This window comes from Pagrus major, chromosome 8 (assembly GCF_040436345.1).
Source record: "Pagrus major chromosome 8, Pma_NU_1.0".
Lineage (NCBI taxonomy): Eukaryota > Metazoa > Chordata > Actinopteri > Spariformes > Sparidae > Pagrus > Pagrus major.
The window spans coordinates 26,049,491-26,065,335 of NC_133222.1; the positions used below are offsets into that span (position 1 = coordinate 26,049,491).

General features: G+C 40.7%; 1 protein-coding gene across 1 annotated transcript in view; it reads left to right on the forward strand.

Annotated features, from left to right (window-relative positions):
- cmip (c-Maf inducing protein) overlaps positions 1 to 15,845 on the forward strand; it is a 61,480-nt gene that overhangs the window by 36,855 nt on the left and 8,780 nt on the right. Inside the window, exons 10-16 of the mRNA XM_073471599.1 lie at positions 1,559 to 2,008; positions 4,346 to 4,411; positions 8,856 to 8,882; positions 8,974 to 9,022; positions 9,154 to 9,261; positions 9,389 to 9,505; positions 13,864 to 14,004. Of these exons, the coding sequence (XP_073327700.1) occupies positions 1,559 to 2,008; positions 4,346 to 4,411; positions 8,856 to 8,882; positions 8,974 to 9,022; positions 9,154 to 9,261; positions 9,389 to 9,505; positions 13,864 to 14,004 (958 nt within the window). The remainder of the gene's footprint in view (positions 1 to 1,558; positions 2,009 to 4,345; positions 4,412 to 8,855; positions 8,883 to 8,973; positions 9,023 to 9,153; positions 9,262 to 9,388; positions 9,506 to 13,863; positions 14,005 to 15,845) is intronic.

Genomic DNA, 15,845 nt, shown 5'->3' on the forward strand with positions numbered 1-15,845 from the left:
AATTGTAGGTTCTGTAAGTCAAGTACTGTAATCACATGTTGTGGAATTTTTTCAATTTTGATCAGAAATGAGCAAATTGTTGCAGCTATAATCCCCTAACCCATACCATCTGATACTGTACATTCTCTGTAACACCTCTGTTATAAAGAGAGATATACAGCCAGTCACAATCTGATTAGAATCTTATTACTGGTGTGAGAGAAAAGCTTTGCCACTGTTAAGGTTGAAAATTCCTATTATCTATTACCTGTTTATCCGGCTGGTGTGGCAGGAGGCTCAGTCTTTTGTTTACCTCAGTCCATTGGTTCATTGATCAATTAATATGAATATTATATATTATTAATATTAATATGAAGGAAACAGTATGAACAGTACATTGGAGATGTTACCAGAGTGCAGGTCAGTTACCATAATGTCATCAGACCACGTTGTTCCATTTATAGCCTAAACTAATTAGCAATGTCCCAACATGTTCATGTAAAGAAAGAATACCTCTACAGTACAATAACGATACATCAACAATAATTTAAAATACAAACATTAAATAGAAAATCATTCAAATCATGACATGATTATGTTTCCCTGACGTTGCATATAAGGCCTGGTTGTTGTAGTGGTTTGTCTTGGCCGATAACTGACCTCTTCATTCTTTGGACTATACACAGTATCACAAGTGACGAAACACACCGAAGCCTTCAATAGCTATTTTACAAAATTTGCTGCTATGAACTTTATATTTAATCTTGGCAGAATTATTGAATGTGGTTGGTATTTAATTCAATCTCATCTTCAAATATATAAATTCATGGGAATGAAAAGCAGTTGCAATCCACTCTGTGTACCAACCCTACACTAAACTTGTTAAAAGGTAGAATTTTCTTTGCACAACATCTGGGATTCCATTTTTTGCATAATGGTACAACAGAGCAAACTATTTCCAAGACATAGAGCACTTTTCCATAGTTGAAAGAAAATCTTTCTTATTGGCCTCATTCCAGTGATGTACATTTAATCTTATTTGTATCTGTTGTGTTCCATAGGGGTTTTTGTTGACTGCAGATGTGTGACTTAGGCTATCTTAACTAATTAGCGTCATCTCCTTAGCTTCCTTTGCCACAGGGAGGGAAAGTGTTAGCTAAGTTTTCCGAAACTCAATGCACACAAGGGAACCATCACTCTGGTAGCCATCTCTCGTGGCTCTGTATCGCTCTCTCTTTTATCTCCCAACTGTAATTGCACTTTGTTATTTTTAAGCTTCTTGCTAGTCTTTCATGGACATTGCTGTTCTTCGACACTTGAAGGAACAGTTCACCCAAAAATGAAAATTCATTCAGTATCTACTCACCTCCATGCCAATGGTGAAGTTTCGTAGTCCACAAAACATTTCTGAAGCTCCAGAAATGTTTTGTGGACTACGACACTTTATCCGACTTTCCGTTGGCATGGGGAAGTGTAGATAATGACTGAATTTTCTGTTTTTGGGTGAACTGTTCTTTTGATGTCCCTTTACTGAGTATAGGTTTCATATATGCTCCTATCACTTTTCCTCTCCCTGCAGTCGGGACAACTCTCCCAGCCTAAAAGAGATCAGAAATGGATGCCAGCAACAGAACGATCGCAAGCCCCCAATGCCACTCCGCCTACTGCGCCCTGAGCCTCCTACGCCTCCTGCCACCCTCCTCCCCCTCTCCACCAACCCCAGTCCTCCTCAGCCACCTCCTCCCGTTCCCACAAACCCTGCCCTGTCCATTCCCATTTCCTCCCCAACTCCTTCCCTGCCCCTTTCCCCTCCTCCATCTGTCGTTAACTCCAGTGAGATCCTGGTGGAGCTGGAGCGAAACAACAACTCGGCCAATGCCAGACGAAAGGGCGGGCCATCAGGGGGTGACAGTGAACCGAACCTCATCGACTGTCTGCTGGTCAGCCCGGCTGTCAACACTCTGTCCATCCAGCTGCCAGCTCAGGCCGACCGAGTGCTGGGCTGCTTCGCTCTTATCCTCAAGATGCTGTGAGTTTACACAGAAATCTGTCACTGCTGCTCAGTATTAATGTAACAGTCCACACTTTTGGTTTCAGTTGTTTTCATTGAGTTGATGAGGTGAGACTAGCATCAGTTTTAACTTTAAGTACCATACAGAATCCAACCACAGACTAGCAGTTTCCCTCTGCATCCAGTCTTTTAAACAGGTTATTGCAGAGTATCTTTGCAAGTACACTGATTCTTTGGCACAACATTACCACCCCTTGAATTATGATGGACTTAAACTGATATCGCTTTGCTGGAAACAAGCTTAAAAAAAAGTCTTCGTAGAGCTAAAACTGTTTGTAGCCCTCCCATTCCCAAAGTGTTTTACTACATGACAACATGATGACAGACTACAGGATGTTAGCATTATTTTTCAGCAACAGTGGATCATGGGAATGATGGCTATGTTTAGACCAAAATACAAAGAGATTCTAAACCTGTTTGTCTATTTTCTCAAAAATTCAAAGCCTAACGTGATGTGGTGCAATTTCAAGGACTCTGTCTTATAACTTTTAAAACTTAAGTTGTATTTTTCTCACGAGACTGGCGCTTCATATCCAGAACAAGTCCCACACATATGAGTAAAGCATTAAGCATATACATGAGGAAGCACTTACCTGAACATGTCAGCTCGATGATTATAACAACAATCATCAGGTAGATTTCAGCATTGAAGCAAGGAACTATGAACATTGATTCATGATTATCATTCTATACACAAGTATACACTTATTTGTGAAATAAACAACATTTGGAAGATCCAAGTTGAAACAGTAGGTATTCCACATGAACCCACATTTTCCTCATCCTGGAGGCCTTGATGTGAGTGAGGGGCACCGTGACACGACAGCTGTCAATCAGTGACAATCGACAGATTCCCTCAGAGACAGCCTATTAACCTTTATTTAGACAAAATTGGAAGAATGAATTAGTGACAGCTAGCTAGCCTTTAGCTAACACTCAGTTGATGTAAACGGTCAGGCAGTGGGTGTTGGGGTTCACACATAAAATAATAGCTTGTTTGTCGAATCACATAGGCATAAATTGCAGGGGGACAAGGGGGCACGGCTACCCCATCCTGGGAAAAATATAATTTCCCTCCCCAGAATATCACTGTAAACACAACTTCCAGTGTTTGCAGTAGCAAAGTATTTCTTGTTAGCTGGCAGGGAGTATTAGCTACTCACATCGGTTAGTGACAAGAGATTTTACATTCAAGATATTAAATATTTTCTATGGAATAGTTTTGTGATTCATACAACTCCATACATTAATCTTGCCATAAGCTTTCAGTCATTTAGGTTTGTTGTCTACTCCCAGCATGTGCATGCAAGTCATAGTGAAGTTGCCCATCTACAGATTATACAGTTAGCTTCCATAATACACAGTAAAGTGTCAGCTCACCTGTCAGAGGAAAGTGCGACACACTGGAAGAAGCTTTTTCAGCTTTGTGTCTTGGATATATATTCTATGCTCTTTTGCTCACAATAAAGAGATAACGTAGAAATAATTACTGCATATTCAGCTCACTTTTGTCAAATCTACTTCCGTGTCAAGATTTTAACTGTCCACATGGCCAGTGACAAACAAACCTAATCGTAGCCATTCCCCTGTACTAAGATGAAAAGTGGCACAGATTAACAAAAGCATTAGTCATTAGATATAAGGCACACACAGTCTCACCTAATTGTGACGTGTGAACAGATTTGTGAACAGCGCTTTTGTAAGGCCTATTAACAAAACTTGTGTCTTGATGAAGCTACTTTAAACTTACATAACTTCAAACCAATTTCATATTATAGATGTTAAATGTCAATAACCCAGGAAGTGTCCTAGTTAGTAAAAGTGACATTTTGTGAGTGTGTGTGTATGCCTGAAGAGCTGATCAGTGTAAATGGGTTAAACAGCCCTGAATGAATGAATGTATTAGTGGCAGTGCTGGTTACACAGTGTGAAAGTGGAGCAGCAGTTACGTGTGTGTGTGTGTGTGTGTGTGTGTGTGTGTGTGTGTGTGTCCTTCTGTCGGGCTGTAGGTGTGGTAACCAAACGGGATGGCCTGAAAAGTGATAGTGTCTATGCGTTTGTATCGTTTGTACAAGTACAGTGTTACTTAACTCACAGTAATTCGATGCAGCTCTAGTTTCTGTTAAAACAACACCGTAGCTCTGCGTCATCGCAACACTGCTCATATTTCAACTACTGGTCAGTCCTTTAGTGCCTCAGCCCCACTCCTCCAGACTTAACCCTTGTCTTTATATCATTGAGGTCACTCTCTTCATTTCTGTCTTTTTTCCTTTTCCGTCTGTCTATCTCTGTCAGGTCGGACTATGATGACTGGAGACCTGCTCTGGCCAGCCTGCTGCAGCCCATCCCCTTCCCTAAAGAGTGAGTACTCACACATACATAGCTCAGCTCACACTTTCACTGTAGGCATCAAATGCATTTTATTCATTTATCTAGTATTCTGTCACACAAGGGACTTACCTTACCAAACTTCAATAAATTCATATTCTCCAAAAAAGAATACTGATGCCTTACTGTATTTTAATGGCCTCATTTTAATGTTGTTTACACATATATACTATTGTAAATATTTAAGTACTTCAGAATTAAACTATATAAGCAAGTGGAAAAGTGAAACAACATTCCCTGGGACAGAAACATGAAGCAAACACACAGGTCACTTCCTCACCAGGTTTTGTCAGTATATGTAGCATCACTGGCAAAATGTGAGCTTGGATTATGTTTTCTGATATTGTGGAGTATGTGAGTTTGTATATTGATGGAATGGATGTTATATTGTCTATATTTAAAGAGACAAATGGCAATTGAAAGACAAAGATGGAAAAGAGAGACAAAAATCAGCTGTTTACAATATTTTATCAAAAATAGCATTATCCAGGAGGATTCTGTGAAGAGCAGTCATGTTTCACTGCCTCGTCATTTTTGTCCCGTTTCCAGGAAGAATTGCCTTATTGGTACCAGCCCTGGTACCTGTAACATATATACATGTAGAAAGTAAAAGTAAGTAAGTAAGGAGTAAGTAAAAGTAAAGATCGTTCATAGTATTTTCTGCAACTAAGCAACCAACCACAGAGTATACAGTCTTCCTGTTTACACGGCACACACATGCCCAGTGAACGTGAATGGTCATGTGACGTTTTCAAGTGTGTTAGTGTGGACGGAGATGATGTTTGAAACAGTGCTAAAACACTCATCTGGACAAAGATAGTTTTTGCTTTAAAAGCCTGTTTTCATAACTACCTGTGTACATGTGGATTCAAGTGTTGAGGCCTCAGCTTGACTTTTAATTTTCCTGTGATCATCAAATGCAATCGTTTCAATGTACACAGCGTCTACACAGCCTGTGTGGTGAAAGTAGCAGTGGCTTCAGTCCTCCATATATGATATTGAGGTTGTGTTTCAGCACCGCACAGCCCACCCTACTACATCACTGTAGTTACACATTTAAAATACAAGAAAATAGATAGTGCTAAGAGGGAAAAGAAAGTAAATCACAGGATTTCTTACATTTGATAGAGGGAAATCTGAAGTATGTCAGTGACTCTGCTATAAGAAGAAGTTGTCATATTAGTGGTTGAAACGGTATAAGTAGTACTAGCAGTAGTTGTCTTAGCATACTGTGTTTCAGTGCAGTCTAATTGTGTTTCAGAAAAATATAGAATAGACTCCAACAACACCAGTGCAGCCATAACCATAATCACACTGTAATCATCAGTGCCGGCCCAGTGCTGCACACCACCACCCTGCACTACCTTCCCTCCTGTCTCCTACCTTCCACTTTCTCACATCAGTCTCTGGGGATGTATACATGTCTCCAGCAGGGTCCTGATGGGGCCCGGCTGCTGACGTGGATGGGGTATCTCACCATGCCTCCGGGGGGTCCTAAACTGGAGGGGTAGCTTTTCTCTCTCCAGAGAACTTCTTTAATTGGCTATAAGCAGCCCCGAGCCTTATTTGTAATTGGTGGCTGACTTAGAGCTTCATTAGTGTTGACGCACCTGTTGCTTACCTGCGCCACTGTTACCTGGTAGATGGCTGCAGGCGTCATTAGGAAAGGGAACAATTTTCCCCAGCACACTGTAACTAAGGATATAATGAGTCACACCAGCGCACACACTCACAGTGATGTGCTCAGATGAGTTCATGCACTCATGTGCAGAAAACATGTAACTAGATTCACCACCTCTAAAGTTGACTAATTAATGCACTATATCTTCTTTGCTTCATCCACATTAAAGCTGAAGTCTGGAAACACACATTGTAGTTTTATAGGGGGGTTATTTGCGGGTCTATTTCTTTGCCCGGAGAAGTTACTCCACAACTAGTGGACACACCAGGAACTGCTTCCAGGAAAGAAAAAGTCCAACGTATAATTCAAGTAGAAAAGCAAATTCTATTTGCACCCTTGTTTTCTATGGATTTTCTATGGAGATATAGTTGTGTTATTTTGTGACCTTACAGAAACAGGCTACTGTTTTCAGCCTCCTTTATGCTATGCTAAGCTAATTTAACTGGCTGCTGACTGCAGCATCATATTTACCATACAGTTATAAAAAAATCCATCAATCTTCTAATCCAAGTCTTGGCAAGACGCTGAATAAGTTATTTTTTCAAACTAGTCCCTTAATAAATAAACTGATGAATTTTAATTTTTTTTCTAAATGTCATGAATTAGATCTGCCATGCAGCTGAATGTGTATTTATCTCTCCCTGCCCCTTTAAAGAGTAACCACCAATTTAACACATTAAAGTGTATTTACAGGTCTGGGGAGTATGACTGCACATGTGAAAAAAGTAGTATAAAGCCTTTTGTGGCTCCAGAGGAAGCTGCACTTAATCTGCTACTTAAATTGCCTCCGGTGATGTCACTCAGTGGTTAAGTTGCATTGTGGGTAATGTCGACACCAGGAAAAGATGACATTTCAGTATGGAAAGTTTAAAGGAATAGTTCACTCTAGAACGAAATTCAATCATTATCAACTCACCCTCATGCTGATGAGAAGTCCGGTGTAGTTTCTTATTCCTCAAAGTGCAGCTGGAGACCCGCGGGGGTACCTTCCTGCAGCAAAAATCCATATAACGGGCGTCAATGTGCCCGAGACAAAAAGGTCCATAAAACTACACAAAAACTTTGTAATATTCCTCCATACTGCTCGTCCGCTGCAATCCAAGTGTCCTGAAGAGGCGACATCCAGAGTTTACTCGAAACGACGTCATTTAGTACATTTTTCTAGCCTAAACAGTCACTATGCTATATCTGCCTGGAGGCACCCTTGCGCGTGCACGCGAGTCTCCCTCACAGCCGCTTGCACTACGGAAGCCGCGCCAGACAAGATCATATTTACATCGATATTTACATCCAGCTGTGAGCGACCGAGCGACACGCAAACACAAGAGGGATCTGCCTGCACTAGTGATTTGAAACTTTGAAACTCACAGCAGGATGTAAATGGATGAGATACCAAAATTAGCAGGTTTAGCTACATGTTCACGTGTAAAATGATGAACTACACATTTGAAGGTTCACCTTTAGTGAATCAGTACAACCTTAAAAACATAATGTCATTAAATTAAAATTATTTAATCTACCAGGATTTTGTCAGTTCAGAATGTAACTCTATTTGTCTGATGTGATTTATAGCCACTGTCACCACAGTTAACCTCTCACAGCTGCTAAAACATAATTGTAGTGATTCCCCACTGGGATCATTAAAATATCATCTAAAGTAACAAACAATCCCTGGAACTGCACATGCTCATATGTGCACATGTGCTGAAAATGTCATAATGAGCTCTGCACTCCCCCTGAAACTGCATGTTGACTCCATCCACCATTATAAAGTAACATTGTGCTACTGTGTCATCAGCTCAACATCACCGTAAGAGGTAGCACAAGCAACACATGTTAAACATCAACCGCCTCCGCCCCTCCCTCACCCCCCACACTGCCGCCATCCTTGTCCACAGCCTTGTCACCTCCCGCCTGGACTACTGCAACTCTCTCCTCTTTGGCCTCCCTCACAAATCACTCCATAAACTTCAACTGGTCCAGAATTCAGCTGCCCGCATCATAACAAGAACCCCCTCTATCCACCACATCACCCCTGTCCTTCAGCAGCTCCACTGGCTCCCGGTTCATTTCCGTATCCAATACAAAGTCCTCCTGGTAACATTCAAGGCCATTCACAACCTCGCCCCCCCATATCTGTCAGACCTCCTCCATGTCCCCACTCCCTCCCGCTCCCTCAGATCCTCCTCCTCCATACACCTGTCTGTCCCCTCCGCCCGTCTCACCACCATGGGGAGCAGAGCATTCAGCCGCTCTGCCCCCCGCCTCTGGAACTCACTTCCACCCCAACTCAGAAACATTGATTCACTCCCCAACTTCAAATCACAACTCAAAACACACCTGTTTAAAACTGCCTATTCCCTCTGATGCCACTTGCCCTGTCCCATCCCTTGAATCTATTGGAATTGTTCTTATTTTGTGTGTTTTTTATTTATTTTTTCATTTATTGATATTGATGTTTATTCTAGATGTATTCTTTTATCTCCTTTGTGTACGGTGTCCTTGAGTGTCCAGAAAGGCGCCTTCCAAATAAAATTTATTATTATTATTATTATTAAACTGACCTCTAAATATGATTGTATGCATTGTAAACATCAAGTCTAAGCGACCTTGCCAGACAAGCATGCATTAAATTAATGTTTCCAAACAGAAAAAGTTTGCTTTGTCATGTTTCTCAGTTCGTAAGTATTTTGGGCTGTAATATTTCACATTTCTCTCTGTCCTCCCTCTCTCCAGGGCCCTTGCACATGCCAAATTCACAAAGTAAGTAACTCTGACATCATAAACAGATTGAGTCATTCTAGTTTAAAAAACAATCTGACATTTGTGTCTCAATGTTTCTCTGTCTAAATAGGGAACTGAAATATGTTATTCAGAGGTTTGCGGAGGACCCGAGGCAGGAGGTGAGTGTGTGTTTGTGCATGTTTTCCAATGTTTCAGCTTTGGAGCAGCTCTAGAGCTGAAAGAAGGGTGTTTTGGGTGAGATGTTTCTTGATACGGCCCGGAAAAATAATCATGTGTGTTTGTGTTCCAGGTCCATTCGTGCCTGCTGAGTGTACGTTCAGGTAAAGACGGCTGGTTTCAGCTCTACAGTCCAGGAGGTGTGGCATGTGATGATGATGGAGAGCTCTTTGCCAGTATGGTGAGTGTATGGACACACACACACACAAACACACACACACACACACACACACACACCCATAGTCAACCTGAACTATATATTGGTGGTTGTGGTTGCTAACAACTGCCCCCCCATTCCTCTCCTCCAGGTTCATATCCTGATGGGCTCCTGCTATAAGACCAAGAAGTTCCTGCTCTCTCTGGCTGAAAACAAGCTGGGGCCCTGCATGCTGCTGGCCCTGCGTGGAAACCAGACCATGGTGGAGGTACATCCATGCTTGTGTTTCTATGAATTCTTCAATAAATAATTGTATTTATTGCCCTGATTTATTCTTAATTATAATAATTTCATGTTCTATTGGTGCATTAACATGTAGTTTAGTTTATTTACCATTTAGTGTCATTGTTTTCTTGTTTTATGTGAATCAATTGGAATCACATTTTCCAACAAGTTTATTATTTGGAGAATCAAGTGTTGTTGTACTGGTATATATTTGATCCCAGCGAGCACTGACCAGGATTTCAAAGTTGATTTCCATTTGAAAACTGGGTGCTATTTGGTCTGAACGTCTGACACCTCCTTTCAACCAGCTAAAATGTGGTTACAACATCAACCTGTCACAAAACATTTGTGTGATCATTTTGATAATTGTTCATTTGTAGGTTGAAAGACAGATGATATCGATGAGTGTGGATGTATTTCTATCATATTGACATATTGCACTGGTCAGAGACATATGGTCCACATGAAAGCGTAATTTCAACACATTTAAGGTTTCATATAATATGTCATAAATATGGAACTATTTAGGCTGTGAGCAGCAAACAAGAGATTTCCAGGACATCGTAATGGGAGCAGTTTTATACAGTTATGTACAATAAGACATTGGATTCACTGTACCGTACCATAAAGCATTACAGCTTTGACTTGTCCAATTAGTGGCTTCACATCTAGGGAGTACAAGGTGCACTTGTAGCTCAGAGGGTAGAGCAGCCATCCATCAGTCAGAAGGTTGGAGGTTTGGTCCCCAAACCCTTTGGTCAAATGGCATGAAAGGAGGGTAGGCTATTTCAAGATTTGTTATAGTCATTTTTCATCTTCTATAATTTGCAAATAGTCATCATTTCATTGCCTGACTAAGAAACCAAATCCAGGTTGCAAATCCTGGTGACATATGGTCTCAATGTAAACGTTTAGTCAACGTCTTCAGATAAGTGAAAAAAAACTTTCACCTGTGACCATAGCTGTTTTTTAAATGTCTTTACAAAAGGGAAATGCTCACTGGGGCGTAGTAGTACAAGTAGTAACAGTTTAAGTAGTAATGGTTGCAATTAACACTGTACTAACATTTACTGTATTTCATTATTGATTCATATGATGATTCTACTCTGAATTGATAATTATTTGTTTGATAACTTGTGTTGACATAGTTCACTATTTTCTGACATTTTACAGACTATAAAGCTTCATTTGAAGCTTACTATCGTAGAAAACAAACAACTATTCACATATAGAGACTGGACACCTGTTTGGCATCTTTTTCTTTACTACTCAGTTCTATCAAAATATTTGCTGATACATTTTCTGTTGGTTGACTAGTAATTGTTTCAGCTCTAGTTTTTTAGTTCTAGTAACACAGCTAATTAAAGGAAGGTTACAGTGACTGAATTAAAGGGATATTTCAGTGATTTAGTATTGCAAGGGGAGACAGACAATTTTTTTTAAATGGTCTAAATCAAAGCAGCCAATGTCAAAATACTTGTGCTTAGTATGGGTCGATCTTTACAAATGCTAGGTCATACATTTCCCATAATGCAACCAATAGAATTTTTCATTATATCCCTAGCTGGTATGGGATGTATTGTATCAGTATGGCCAGTGTAGTATTTATTTTCTACCCTGTACACAAATTCATCTGGGAGAAAAAGTTGGAATTTAGGGGGCAGTGCTTAGAAAATCGTGCAATGTGCAAAACTATAACAAAATAGCTAAGAGCAATGTGTCCATCTGTGGGACAGAAATTTTAATTAAAACTGAATGTGGTAGTAATGATATGATTGGATGTGTCCTCTGGCATTTGCTGTAATGACTTCACTGAAAAAAACTATTCTCTCATAAAAGCTCATTTATTATCTATTTTCTTGATGAGTACGTACTAAGGGGTTAAATACAGTTAATGTTTAATATTTGTCTCTGCAGTGCAGTGTTGTAAAAAAAAAGAGTCACAAAAGTCGTACTAATTTTGTGTTAAAATATTACTTTGGTAAAAGTGAAAGTAACTAATAAATAGTATTTGAGTAAAAATATTATCTGATAGGGTTGTTGCTCGAATGAAGTGATGCATCCCTAGTTTGTAACATAGGATTCCTTTTAATTAATTGATTAATTAGGGCCAAAGCACCAACCAGTGCGAGGACTATATTGAAACGATCTATTGAGAGTTATTATTTAAAATTGCCCGAAAAAAATCAAAATCAAAATCTTTTTCCTCCTAAAGAATTAGGTTTTTTTGCCGATGTGCACGTGTTGTACTTTAACAAACTCCTCCTACATATTTAACACCTTTGGGATGAAAAGTTATCAAAGGTTTTAACTTTCATTGAAGGCCATGGCCATGGCAGTGGGCCAGCGTGGCTTTTTTTTGATGATTCACCATGAAACAGGAAGTGCCTGAAAAGCCACTGTACATGGTCGAATCTGCACCAAACTTCACACATTTGGTAAGAGTCCCTGACATGTTGTGATGTACTCAGATGACCTAGTCTGCCTCAAGCATGGTGAGAGAACACTCAAGACCTTGATGACGCTGTATTGTGAACATTGTGAGTTTTGCCATAAAACAGGAAGTTGTTGTAACTCCACTGTCCATGGTCTTATCTGCGTCAAACGTCTCATTTTTGATATGAGTCCTGGCCTGAACTCAAGTACCTGCTAATATCCAGTTACAGAGCACCACCTAGTACCAATAGGAAATTACATTTTTCTATACTTTATACAGCAGCCATGAAAGAGGAAGTTGCTGGAACTTTACCCAGCCTGAAGACATAAACATGCAAATATTAAGTTGAAGTGATGGCGCCTCTGGTGGCAACAGGACATTTTTCTATACCTCTATGTACTCTTTATAATTAACAGGTTGACCAGATCCACCTACATTTGCTATCTACATTTGCTCGGAAAATCCTTAAGGCTGTGATGATGGTGTGTTTGTGACTTCTGTGTTTGTGAACACTGTGACTTCTCATTGGATTCTGATGATGTGGCAATGTGTTAGTCACCTTGAAACGGGAAGTCGTTGAAACATGAGTGTACATCGTCCAGTCTTTCCCAAATTTCACATGTTTGAACAATATCCCGCCCAAAACACTTCTACATGCCTATTAGGAGGTATAGTCATTGCCCCACCTACTGGCAACTGGAAATAAGCCTTGTCTGACAATCATTTCATTTACACCAATTTTTCAAGGTGTGGTCTGTCCTTGACGATGCTTAAACCCAACATGTAATTACTCAGTTTTCTCTAGTGCCAAATAGTGGATACAGGAAGTTACACATACATAGTATAGTACAAGTATACGTATGCTGTTTTTCCATTACATCTGCCAGCCTGGCTCTACTTGGTTTGACTCGGCGCCGGAAGCCTGGCCGCGGCTGAGGTTTTTCATTTACATCACAACTGGGCTACCTGCTTGATGGTGTGTCTTAAACCACTTGTCCCAATCCTTGCAGTACTATCGAAGGATCACCGCTGACAAAGTGGCTCCGCTAATTCAGTTACAAACAACTTTCATTTACTATAACTACTTCACAATAAAAGCCCCCGTTATTTAGTCATTTAAAAGCCTTTATTATGAAGCAACATTACAGGAAATGTTGTGTTTTCACCAGCAGTCACTAAAGATGACTCCTGAAACGGCTGAAAGCAAACACGATGAAACAGTAAAACACAGCAGATCTCTGAAAGTATAAGCAGGACAAGGACAGGACTGAAGAGATTCAATTAGAAGCTACAAGTGTATTGAGAGCTTACGACAGACTTTTAAAAACGTCTTTCTCTCAGGTTTTCCGCACAGAAATGAGTTCAGTATTAATTTTAGGGGGAGACGGGTGCTTGCTTACGGGTTGGCTGTAGTCGTGAGTCGTTGTAGGTGTAGCTGAACTTGGTGCAGTAAAATAGGTGATGGAAAAGCAAATCAGCGCGCTGCGGTTTGACTAGGAGCGGCAAAAAGTGCTAGTGGAAAAACAGCAATAGCAAGCAGTGATGAAGCGGCCCTGGCACCCCTTGGCATGTGATGAAAAGTTATTAAAAGCTTGAGTTTTCCTTGAATGGCGTGGCCGTGGTGGCATCGCAGTGGATATCAATGATTTGCCATAAAAGACAAAAGTATAACTCGACTGTACATGACTTAATCTGCACCAAACTTCACACGGTTGATAAGAGTCCTGTTCCGAACACATTTATATGGTTGACGAAGCTCCTCACACCCCAGCACGTGGGGTTGCACAAATATTCCCTCAGGCTGAGCTGTACTCTGCATAACAAGTAAACTGTTTGTCACATGTAAAATCTGTGGAGTGCCCCTTTACCTCTTACAGTGTGTATGTGTTTCCATGTGTGTCCAGATCCTGTGTCTCATGCTCGAGTACAACATCATTGAGAACAAAGACACCCAGCTGCAGATTATCTCCACCCTGGAGAGCACCCAGGTGGGCCTGCGGATGTACGAGCAGCTCTGCGACCGACAGAGAGAGCTCAAAGAACTGGTGAGTTACTGCACCATCACACACACACACACACACACACACACGCACGCGCGCGTCACCTCACGTCATTACTTTATAAGGTACACTGAGGCCTGAAGTTAACACAGTGCTGTTCTCTTCGGCAGCCTGCAATTCTTGTAGATCTGAACTCAGAACATCTTGTCCAACTCATCCCACATTTCTGTTGGCTCCAGCTCAGTGGAGTGAGGCCTCTGCAGGAAAATCCAGTCACCAGTTTCTCATTACATACGCATTCTTGTGTCCTCAGTGACGCATGTGACTTACTTGTCAATCCACAATTCTGACAGCGACTGTAATAGGCCCCAGAAGTTCAGCAATAAGCATGCACCAGTGTTTCCCACAGAATGAGCCTTCCCGTTTCTCCCTCCCAGCATGTGTCTGCTCTATAAACTGTCTTCATCAGCAGAATCTTTCATGAGGTCGCCCAGTGAACTCACCTTTATCATAACAGTGGGTGAGGCGCGTGTTTGTTGTTAATGAGGGAGCCTATTCAAACTGTACAAAACCATTGTGGTACCAAATGACATGGCACCAACCACTTACAAGCATTTAAGGAACAACAGTATACGTAGGCCTACAGTAAAGAATAACTCTCTATCTTGCTCTCTCTCGATTTCTCTGAAGAACTTGTGAAATTTTCAGTAGACGGGAGGGATAGACCGAGGGCAGATTGTCCACTAGTGAATTACATATGGACTGATAGAAGAATAAGAGTAAAAATTGTTAAAATTGGTCGGCAGGTATACCTGGGCAGCTGTTAATATAAACAAATGGAGGACACAAGATTCATTTAGGAGAATTATGTTTCATGTATGAACAGCTCCATCGTCTATTGTATGGTTAGGCCTAGATGAAGACAAGACTAGGTATGCACAGATATATGGCTGAATGTCGGTACAGATATTTTAAATATAATAAAATTAAGCCTTGAAAATAACCTTCATAAAAAAGGTTATATTCAAGAATTCCAAAATTCCAAATCATGTGCTCTCTTCGCTTCACCCACTGCTGTAGTTCATCAAATTGTACAGATGTCCTTCACATCTCTTGTACTCTCATCCAGCAGGCACACACTAACTGGATAATTCTTCATTTTAAGACACCTCTCAGTAAACATCAGCACTGGAGTGTGTAAATTAATGTAGCTCGTCTGGGTCTAAAATGCAAGTAAAGATCAGGGGTCTCAATTATAAACATTGTGTACATCACAAAATGGGGTCTGAAAGAGGCGTACGCCACTTTTCCAAAAGTTGTGATCTATAAAAACAAAGTTGACGGGAGAATGTGCGCACCTGTAAGTAAACTGTCACCCATGCATACAAACATTTTGGAGACAAGGGCAATTGGCAACACAGATGTTGTTATGTTATGAAAATATTATCATCGGTTGTAGAAATCGCACAGCCAATTGTGGCTGCCACACACACACACACACACAAACACACACACACACACACACACACACACACACACACACACACACACACACACACACACACACACACTGCCTTCTCTAGTCAGCTCACCTGGTATAGCTTCAGAACCAGTACATATGGATTGTGTAAATTAAGAACATGTGTAAATAAAGTCAGTGACAGCTCTCGTACAATCATTACACTCTACATCCTCATTATGAGTCTTAATCATAATGCAGGCCGCGGTCACCGTAACTAAACTTAAATAAATAATTATTGTTCACGTATCAGACTTCCACTTTCAAATGATATCCGAGGGTCGGGGATAACACCGATCCTCGTGATTGTTTTGTCAAGTGGAACAGTCAGTCCGATCGCTGTAAACATATAAATACTGTGGTGCCA